We start from the raw sequence: 11,557 nt of genomic DNA, 5'->3' as shown, positions 1-11,557 counted from the left end.
AAATTTTAGTTATGACGTGTGAAATACTCCACTTCTAGGACTTGGCTTTAACTCTTTTTTTTTTTTTTTGCCCATGACAAAATAGTGAATGTTTTATGAGAAAAAAACTTAGAACATACAGAAATATAAAAAGAAAACAACATATAACTAGTCTATCATTTGATGGTAACTACTGTTAGTAGTTATTCATTATTTTAAGAATTCAAATTTAGGGGCTGAAGAGATGGCTTAGCAGTTAAGAGAACGGACTGTCCTTCCAGAGCACCTGGGTTCAATTTCCAACATCCACATGGCAGTTCACAACTGTCTGTAACTCCAATTCCAGGCGATCTGATGCCCTCACACAGGCATACATGCAGGCAAAACACCAAGGCACATAAAATATAAATAAATAAATAAATAAACAAACAAACAAACAAACAAATAAGTAGAATTCAAATTCTTGTGTGCATGCAGTACACGCATGTGTGTATGCTTGCCCACATGTACATGTGTGAGGTCAGAGGTTAACATCAAATGTCTTCCTCTATCATTCTACATTTGGTTTCTGAGACAGACTCTCTTGATATTTCAGCTTGACTGGCCAGTGAGGCTCCAGGATCCTTTTCCCTCCAGCACTGGAGTCCCAGATGTGCCTTGATGTCCAGCTTGTACATGGGTGCTGGGGATCCGAACCCAGGCCCCCATGCTCACCTAGCAAGAGTTTTAGCCCCTGAGCCATCTTCCCAGCCCCACCCACTATTTTAACTGGTGGTCTTGTTAATGTGATTTTATTCCTTTCTGTTTTGTTTGTTTGTTAAGACGGTGGTTCATGTACCCAGACCAGCCTTGAACTCCTGACCCTCTTGCCTCTACTTTATGAGGGCTAAGATTACAGGTTTGTGTCATGTGAATTTTTTTTTAAGTCATGTGGAACTTTATCACACTGCATATCTCCCAAAAGCCTACTGTGCTCACATTAGGAGATGGGGGTGGGTCGTCAAAAAAAGCAGAGGGGCTGCCCTTTCAACAGCTTGTAGAAGAGCCAGGGGAATTGAGAGAGCCAATGGGATTTGCTAGAACTAGGGGGCTGGGCCAACATGAATTCTGTCATGGCTTAGACTTTCCCAGAAAAGAGGTCCTGGTACCCAGAGGCTGGGACAGTATCAGAACTCAGGATCAGGGATAGGAAAGCTCTCAGGGCCATGTCTTATCAATTTGTCCACCCTAAGTCCTAGGAAGTGGCTCTCTGCCTTCCACGGAGGCTACAGAGAAGATCCACCACGCATGCGGCATCTCCAATCTGCCCACCTGCTTCTCCTCTCCAGGGCTCTGCCTATGACCTGCGGCGGAATCTCTCACGTTGACTGTGGGACAAAGTGTTTCTATTTGCCCGCAGCTTTCACAGTTCACAAAACTGATGGCTTATTTCTTGAGATAGGCACACCAGGAACTGGCATCCCACACTGGTGCGCAGTCAAGGCATGCAGAGTCAGCACTCAACAGAGTACAGAACAGTCTGGAAACCTGAGCAGAGTCCAAGGTTCCTGCCACAGACCAGGAAGCAAAGAGGTCTACAGTGTGGTCTGAAAAGGCTGGGATGGTTTAGGGCTGTTTGTTAGAACTCATGCTCTCTCTTCTCTCTCTGTCTGTCTGTCTCTGTCTCTGTCTCTCTCTGTCTGTCTGTCTCTCTCTGTCTCTCTCTCTGTCTCTCTCTCTGTCTCTCTCTCTCTGTCTCTCTCTCTCTCTCTCCACTAAGAGAGATCAGTATCAAACCCATAGGCAAGAAAAACAGGATCTACAATCTACAGTAGATAGTTTTAATTTGTGTGCATATGAGCACCTGTGTGGGGGTTTGCGCACCTGGGTGGAGCTGTCTACACACCTGTATGTAAAAGGTGTTGCTGTCCTCCTCTATCACTCTCTGTCTATTCCTTTGAGGCAGCGTCTCTCCCGGAACCTGGGCTTGTGTTTTCTCTGCTAGTCTGGAAGCCAGCCCGCCCTACGGATTCCCCTCACTGTCTCACCCTGCCCGTCTTGGAGCTGGGGTTACAGGCATTCGTGGGGCATCCAGCTTGTATGTGGGTGCTGGGATCTAAAGCCCAGTCTTCTTGATTGCTCAGCAAATGCTCTTGACCAACACACACACACACACACACACACACACACACACACACACACTCATACACTCACAAATGCTCACACACATACACTCACACACACACATGTACACTCATACACTCACATATGCTCTCACACACATACACTCACATATGCTCACACACACACACATACACACACACACTCTCATACACTCACAAATGCTCACACACACACATGTACACTCATACACTCATATATGCTCACACACACACTCACACACACATATACACTCATACACTTACACATATGCTCACACACATACACTCACACACACTTATACACATACACTTACAAATACACATACACTCACATGCTCACACACACACTCACTCACAAACACACATACACACTCATACACTCACATATGCTCACACACACACTCAACACCACACATACACTCACACATACTTAAACACATACACTCACAAACACACACACACTCATACACTCACATATGCTCACACATACACTCTCACACACAATTACACACACATACAGTCATACACTCACACATATGCTCACACACATATACTCACACATACTTATACATGTACACTCACAAAAACACACATTCATATACTCACATATGCTCACACACACATACACTCAACACACACACATACACTCAACACACACACATACACTCACAAACACACTCTCACACATACACTCACACACACTCACATAAATTTGAAGTGGATTGCAGGCTTTCTTTTTCCATCTTAAGAGACATCAGCGTCACAGACAAGTCAAACTAGGAAGCCAGGGACACAGACTTTGAATTAAACTTTTGGAATGAATTACACACTTTCTTTTTTTCTGTCTTTTTCCTCCTCTGTATCATGAGGTTTGGCATCCTGACTCACAGCACTAATCTAAATCTAACACTCAAGGAATCCCAGTGTGTCTGGCATGTCCTTCAGAGGTTCCTAGTCTACACAGAACTCAAAGAGAACTTTCACCCACAAAGAAAACTCCTTCAACAGGTCTGGTGACTCGCACTGCTGAAGGTAGCCCAGTCCAGCCTGGGCACGCCTGGGCTGTCAGAAAGTCATTTATCTAAGAACGGCAGAAGCCCAGCCCCGAGGTTAGCAGTGGGAGGGTAAATGCTCCCTGGAACACACAGACCCAAGACTGGGCTTTCCTGTATGTGAACCTGGAGGCCAGGTCTGTCTTAATGAGGCTACTGGTGGCCCTCCAGATCTCAGTCTTAATCCAAGAAACAGGTTCTGGAAGTCTTTGAAACCTTGAAGAAATAGAAAAAACAAAAAAGTCGAACTCCAAACCTGCCAAATCCAATGCTGCATGTCCAGCATGTTCATTCTGGTGCTTGGTTTCCTGTCAGAGCTGCGTTCTGACCTGGGCAGGCATTTTTGCTTTCATGGGTTTCTTCCTCTATTACAAAAGATGGGCTAGAAAGGTGGCTTAGTTCCTGCAGAGGGCCTAAGTTCGATTCCCAGCACCCACATCAGGCAGCCCACAATTTCCTGTAACTCCAGCCTCTGTGAGCACCTGCACTCAGGTGCACAAACCCCGCCCCCCATACACAGAATTTTAAAAAGTCTAAAAAAAAAAAAGAAATTACATTTTACAACTATTGATATAAAGACAAACAGATATAAACCGTTTTATTCCACTTCAAAGTATTTTGCTTTTCCTTTCTTCTTTGTTTTGCACATGTGTGCGAGAGTGGGCATATGGTATATGTACATTTATGTGCAGGTGTACATTCAGCACATGCACCAGGATGCAGAAGAGGATGTCATGTGTCCTGCTCTGTCACTCTCCACCTTATTTGCTTGAGACAGGGTCTCTCACTGAATCTGCAGATGAGCTGGCAGCCGCCAAGCCTCTGCTATCTCCATCTCCTAGAACATTGGGGTTACAGGCATGCATTCGGCTATTTCAGGGTTTTTATGTGGGTTCTGGGGGTTCAAACTCAGGTCCTGTGCTGTATAAATATTCCTACCCACTGAGAAATCTCCCTAGCCCCAAGTGATTTTTCTTTTTTTAAGACAAGACCGTCATGTGTCCAAGGCTGACCTCTAGAGTGCTGGGATTACAGGCATGTGTTATCAAGTCCTGTGTACACAATGTTGGGGATCAAACCCTGGGCTTTGTGCATGCTAGGCGAGCACTCTACCAACTGACCTGCATCCCTGGCCCCCTCATGTAAACATTTCATGGGCTCTGACACTGTGCCTCATGGGCCTGGTGTATAAGTGGGTTTCCGCCCCCCCCCCCCAAGCAACACTTCCATAGACCCTCTGATAGTCAGAAAGGAAGGCAGTGCCCACTCATGAAAGGAGAGGGCTGAGACAGAAAGCTTTGCGCAGTGAACAAAAGACTAGCCTGGGAGCAGGCAGGGTGACACCTTTCACATTCTTCCTTCTTGACAAAACTATTTTCTTTTTCATATTTCTCGGAAGTTTGTTCACGGGAGAGGACATGTGTTCCTGTATACTGATTTTAAGATAAGATCTCTCTGTGTTTTCCAGGCTGCTTTGGATTTCTAAGTTCAAGCAACTGTTCTCCTGTCTCGCTCCTCCCAAGTAGCTAGGACCATAGGCTTGCACTATCCCATCCAAGCAAGGTATCAAAGGGAGTAGAGATTGGGTGGTGATGATGAGGGTACGGAAGGGCTCTGCCTGCTGGACCCCAAGCTATGCCAGCAGGGAGGGAGCTGAAGGGTCGCATGGGGGGGGGGCGCTTTCTTCTGGTAGAATAGCCCTGGGCTCCAAGGTCGGGTGGGTGGGAACTGAATGTCGCAACAGGCAGGGAGAGGGCAGGGAGGAGGGTTTCCTAGAAGCCGAGGGCAATTGGACTGGGGGAAATCGACCCAAAGATGGAAAAAGAGAAGCGTGGTGTCAGGGAAGGACTAGGGATACTTGGACCAGGGTAAAGGAGTCACTCTCTTCTCCTCTGTCCCCGGGAGTGAAGGAGGCAAGTACGGAAAGGCGCCAAGAACAGAAGAGATGAGAAGAGAACCACCTCCGGTGGAGGGTGAACGTCCCCAGGACACAGAAACAGGCTCTTTTTCAGCATTTGATTGTAATTTTCTTTCAGCATTGTTATGCCCTCTCATTACCCCTGGAAAAGCTGGGTCTCCACCCCTTCCTGGTCTTAGTCACACTGCAGAGGCTTCGGGGGCTAGCCTGTGTTCACATTTGACTGGCAGCCCATCCCAGGATCTCCCCACTCTTGAGACTCTCTTATAGGCAAGCCTGCCCCCAAAGCACCTACTTCAGAGAAAGCCGGGGTCCTAGAGCATCAGAGGATGTCAAACAACAAATGACAAGTGTCTCTTCTGGACAGCATCTCAGGGGGCAGGAGAGAGACCTTGACCCATCTCCCTAAATTCTCACCACTGCCAGACCCAGGAGAGAACAGATGGCCTTGAGAGGGGATGCGTGGCTGGGTACTGCCCAGGATGTATCATATAGACCACAGGACATGATGTGGACAAGGACTTCACAGCTTCTGCATCTGGACCCAATTCTACGCCTTCAGACAAGACAGAATCTGCTGAGCTTCACTTCTTCCTTATAACCACTGTCTTACTAGTATCAGCAGGGCCCCTTGAGGTAGCTTGGGCCTTCTTTGCAGCTCCAGCCGATTTCCCAATGAGATTGTTGCAAGAACTTCTTATCAGTCCAGCCAACTCCTGCTTGCCCCTGTTCTTCCATCCATCCAGAACAGGAATAGAAGTGCCCATCCCAGGCATAGAACCAGGTGTGGTCCTCTATCCAGAACAGGGATGGAGATGCCCATCTCAGGTACAGAGCAGAACCTTCACTTTATTCCATAAGACTAAGAGAAATTTTACTTAAGTTATGGTTCTCAACTAGTATCTTTTTGTCCTTCCAGGGGACATGTGGTACTACCTGGAGATACTTTGGTTGTCACAAACAGTTACCAGGAAGAGGCCTGGCATTGTGCTAAACATCCCACCACGCACAGGACAGACCCCACACACACACAGCAAAGAGTTATCTGGCTCAAAATATACACAATGTTAAGTTTGAGAAGCACTTCACTAGAATTGTAGGGTAAAATTATCACAACTTTTCGACTTTACCTACAATGTCATTCTTCTGAAGGTAAGTTGACTTCTCAAAACCAATACCTTCCCAGCTGATTTGCTCATGACTACCTCCCTAATATCCAGAGCAATGTTTCACCCATAGTTGGAACCAGCAATAAAATATTTGTTAAATAATGTGTTGTCTCTATTTGGTAATATGTCTTCAGGCTTTGAGGGGCAGTCATGTGCAAGATCTTTCTTAAATAATTTTATACCAGTGAGGCATACATCCAACTATTAACACTGGGTTTCTCTAAAAAATAGCCAATGAGCTTCATGCTAAATGCCTCCAGCCCATTCTTTTTCTTTCTTTTTTTTTTTTTTATATGTATTATGAGTGCTCTGTCTGCATGTACAATCTTATGCCAGAAGAGGGCATCAATCCTACCATAGAGGGCTGTGAGCAACATGTGGTTGCTGGGAATTGAACTCAGGACCACTGGAAGAGCAGCCAGTGCTCTTAACCACTGAGCCATCTCTCCAGCACCCCTCCCCCCAGCATATTCTTTTTAAATTGAATTTTTATTATGTCTGTTTGTTTATTGTGTGAATGTGGGGGGGGGCACACCGGTGCTGCGTGCACATGTGGAAGTCAGAAGACATCTTCCAGGAGTCATTTCTCTCTTCCCACCTTGTGAGAACCGGGATGGAATTCAGTTCACCCGGCTTAGCAGCAGGCACCTCTGGAAGCTAAGCCATCTTGGTACTTCCCACACATATCTCCCAGAATGCTCTTTTTAAAACTTCTGTCTTTATGACAGTATGTACATTAACTCGACTACTTTAAGATGCCCCAATTTCTTGGGGCATTTGAATAGACACTGAAGGAACTCTGGCCACAAAGAAGTTACCGAGCCGGGCGGTGGTGGCGCACGCCTTTAATCCCAGTACTCGGGAGGCAGAGCCAGGTGGATCTCTGTGAGTTCGAGGCCAGCCTGGGCTACCAAGTGAGTTCCAGGAGAGGCGCAAAGCTACACAGAGAAACCCTGTCTCGAAAAACCAAAAAAAAAAAAAAGTTACCGACGCTGTAGAAGGCCCCTCTCCTCCAAGGATAAAGTACTAACACAGGTGACAAGCCGGGGCTACCACGAAATGAAGTGTGAGCACTCCGTTCTAGAACATGGATCAAAATCATGTCCCCTGGGTACTGAAATGAGGAGGCCCCAGGAAAAAGGCAGTAAGAAGCCCCACCCAGTCACCTGCGTGGATTGACATGGGAGAAGAAGAGGAGAGAGAAACCCTGGCTGCCATCAGACTAACTTCACACCAAAAACATCCCAAGAGGGGCTGACATGCTCCACTAGCTTTCTTCTGACAAAGAGGCCCTCAGGAAAATGCTCTCTATACCAAGAACTCTCTTTAGTCACCCAACTATGGCCTCGGTCATTGTCGTCTGACTATCAATGAGACAATAGCTTATTGTGGTGCCGTCGCTGATGGCAGGTACAAACACAATTCCCAGATAAGAGGCCACTGCTCATGTTTCAGCAGGGAAAAGCCAAGCTTTGAAGAGTCTATGGAGCTATTTGTGCAGGGGCAGCCCAGCACTCGCCCCCACCCCTTGATAAGCAACCTGGATCCACCCAAGCCACATCTATAGAAGCAGACCTCCTGGCCTTCTTCCAGGCAGCCTGACATCATGGCTTCCAAATGGTGTGGTTGTTGTCACGCCTGCTGGTTCCCTCGAACTGCACGCTGCCCCCTCCTGATAGCACAGGGATGACCCACAGCCCCTGAGGGACCTGAGGGCTGGCAGGGGTGATGCCTACTCGCCCATTTCTGTGGCTGTCAGAACTGCCCACCCCTCCTGCCCTTGACTTCAGTTTCAGCCCTTCCTCTCTGCTGGGTCTGGAGATGTTGGAGGGTGCTGGTAATGTCTGCTTTCCTCTGGCTGGCACGGTTCTCCTGCCAGAACCTATCAGGTTGGTGCCAAAGAACCTCTCAACCAGACAAACAGTATTGTCCCGAGCACATGAGTAAGTAAGAACTTCAGTGGTGCCTCTGCTGTGTTGGTGAATACAAGGTAAAAACCAGACAGGAATGACCCATCTGAATTAGCAAGGAGTTGGGCTTGGGACATAGTAGTTGGTAAAGTGCTTGCCACACAAGCATGAAGACCCGGGTTCAATCCCCAGTACCCATGCAGAAAGTTGGGTATGGCAGCATGCACTTGTAATCTCAGTGATGGGTTAAGGCAAAGACAGAAGCGTCCCTGGGGCTTGCTGGCCAGGTAGCCTAACCAAATCACTGAAACCCCAGATCATAGTGAGACCCTGTCTCAAAGAGAAAGGTGAGGAGCTGGGGAAATGACTCCGTGGTTAGGAGCACTCGCTGCTCTTACAGAGGACCTGTGTTTGGTTCCCAGCACCCACATAATGGGTCACAACTGTCTGTAACTCTAGTTCCAGGAGATATGATGTCATCTTCTGGCCTCCACCACACTGTATGTACATGGCAAACAAAATGTATGTAGACAGAGGACTCTCACACATGCAAACCTTAAAAATTAAATAAAGTCATAGAACAAAACACAAGGTAGATGGTTTCAGAAAAACAATTCCAGTGATGAACTCTGGCCTCTCTATACACATGCATGTATAGACACACACATACACACACATACTCCACATGCACACATACACTAAATATATAAATAAACAAATACTTTTTAAATGACTTAGTGAGGGGTACCAGCTATAAGTCAGGGTTCCTTAGTTCCCATGGCAACGTTTCCAGAGACCCGTCACAGCCAGATTTTCTGCCAAGAAACCGACTTTATCTATTTGCTTTAATACATGGGAGAGATGTCGTACATACAGTGCTCCTGACAAGAGATGTTCCTAGAGATTCTGCCACTGGAGGCTGCATTGCCCAAGGCTGGATGACATCCTCATCTAAGGATTCTTTCCCTCTTAGTCCACTGGGGCCATCTGTCTCTTTCCTGGCCTCCAGGGCATTCAGATGTCTGTACTTCTTTTTAGGGGCATTTGATCACCAGTGATGTGCAGGTTTCTCCCAGACACCTAGGACATCTACCCTAATGCCTAATAAAATGGGATGAATAATTAGAGTTTCCGGGCACTTCACTCTGGCTGCCATTTTTTTGCCTGCTTTTCTCTGTAGCACACACTGTCAAGAACTAATGCCGAGGGTTAGGGACCAGCAAGGTCCCTTGTTTACTCAAGTATTGTCCCCGGGGGGAGTTCAGGACCTCTACAGCCTTCTTTGCCACATGGAATTGCTTTATAGGCAAATCCACACTGCTGCCGTCAGAGCTCGGGCATATGTAGAATTCCTGGCTAATAAAGGTAACCAAAGAGCAATGAGATTACCGAGATCTCCAGCCTCCCATGTGTCCACATCAACTCTGGCTCCACACCCCCACAGCTAAAGGTCTTTCAGATCTCCTACCTTAACAAGGCAGTGCTCGTGACATTGGCTGGGACTCTGCCAGGCCAGTAAGCCAGTGCTGGGACACGATGCCCACCTTCCCAGGTGGTCTGCTTGGCTGAACTTCCGCCTGTGAGAAGAAGCAGTTGTTTCATGAACATCAGTGACTCCAAACTTCTTTTTCAGCTAAGAGCTGGCCTGTGGGAGAACAGTTCCTCCCTAAGATTGTCCAATATTTCAACAAAGAGATGACTTTCTTTCAAATATATATATTACTACCCAGTCCCCCAACTAGTTAACAGCTTTCGGTACATGCTTTGATTTTACTGGACTTAACATACATAAACAGAGCCCTCTGTTAATTTTATCAATTCCTCTCGTGACATCCCCACTTTAAACTGTTTTATTCTTTACTTCTCATATGTCCCTGCACTATGAGACTCAAGACATCCTAGGCACTTAAAGAATCTTTGTTGAAAAAATGAGTTTGTGCCTCAGTTGATTACGTGCCTGTCTGATGGAAAGAAAGAGAGAACAGACCCCTCCAAGGTGTTCACATCTACCCAGTACGAATGGAGCCCTGGGTTTAATCTCCAGTACCGAAAGATAATGAAATTAAAAACTACAATTCTTTGGAAGAGGGGGCTTCCTCAGATGTTCAATCTACCCAGTGCCTGACTGATCTCGCATGGATTTATTTTGTTTTGCTTTGTTTTTCCTCGAATTAATGAGTCGTTCTGATGAGACAGTATCGGTCATCTTTCCAAGTGCTTGCCTCTTGGGGGGAGGTAAGAATATCCTGTGTGCAATCTATGAACTTTCACATTAGTAATGGGAGGCATTATTTTTGTAGCCAAGTCAAAAGTGACCACCAATATAATGACAGCCCGTGGGCTGGAAGAGATGAGGTCATGTTTTAAGAAAACATCCTGAATACACATGCTGCGTTGAATTAACCATGACGGGCTCCACCACTCCTACACACACACACACACACACACACACACACACACACACACACCCCACCCTCATCCCCAGTTGAGCCAGAGGCCAGGGATTCCACAAGGTTCGCGTGTAAGAAGTTCTTCCAAGGCAAGTGCTGTATGTGGCTCACACACACTGTGGTCATGCAACTTCCCCAAGTTTGGCTGGTGTAAATAATAAAAGCAATCATGGGTGGGGAGGCAAGGCGACCGAGATGAAGGCTTCCTCCCTCTGTACTCTCACGGCCACAAACAGAACCTTTGATGTCCCTGGCTCAGTGCACCAGCCCGGAAGTGCTCCAAATTCCTGGGACCAGCACACAAGGAGCTCTGGAGTCCCCCAAGTGCTGAGAGAAGAAACGGTACACAGAAGAGCTCCTCCCTATGGGCTGTTTACATTTAATGTGTTGCGCTCGGAAAACCAACTAAATTCAGTCCCTACGGACTGAAAAGTTCTTTGATCTCGTCCAGTATTCCTCCAGTGCACACTTTCCACCAAAGCCTTCTCTCCCGAAAACACACAAAGGACAAGACTATTCACGCACGTGGAATAGAAACTCCAGAACTGGGGCAGAGCACAGAACGCGTTTCCACGTGGGTTCAGGATGCACGGCACGCTTAGCTTAAGGCCAAACAGGAAAGAGTCGGAGCGCAGACACGTGCTGGGGAATCTGCGGGTCTTTCCAGCCCTGGAAGGAGCATTTGCACGGACACTTTTGGTATGAGTGGGTGGAAAGATGGGGCCCTTTTATTTACAGCCCATGATGCATGACATTCAAAGGGCCCTACTTAACCTTTGAGGCCAGATGCTCAAACAAGGCCAAGGCATTGGATCCAAGAAGTAAATCATTATCTCCAACCAGAAGGCAGGAGCTGTTGCTCAGCTCTGTGGCAAGCAAAGGGACACCTGTTTGCAGGGGTCCCGTGGGCAGCTCTTCTGTGGGCAGCTGACCTTCTC

The 11,557-nt window shown here is 47.1% G+C and overlaps 1 protein-coding gene across 1 annotated transcript in view; it reads right to left on the bottom strand.

Annotated features, from left to right (window-relative positions):
- Positions 1–11,557, bottom strand: part of Arsg (arylsulfatase G) — a 135,895-nt gene that overhangs the window by 16,794 nt on the left and 107,544 nt on the right. The window contains exon 9 of the mRNA XM_059272035.1: positions 9,638–9,746. Coding sequence (XP_059128018.1) covers positions 9,638–9,746 — 109 coding nt within the window. The remainder of the gene's footprint in view (positions 1–9,637; positions 9,747–11,557) is intronic.

This window comes from Peromyscus eremicus, chromosome 8a (assembly GCF_949786415.1).
Source record: "Peromyscus eremicus chromosome 8a, PerEre_H2_v1, whole genome shotgun sequence".
Lineage (NCBI taxonomy): Eukaryota > Metazoa > Chordata > Mammalia > Rodentia > Cricetidae > Peromyscus > Peromyscus eremicus.
Note: the sequence above shows the minus strand (reverse complement) of the source record. Positions and strands in the feature narration are given on the sequence as shown.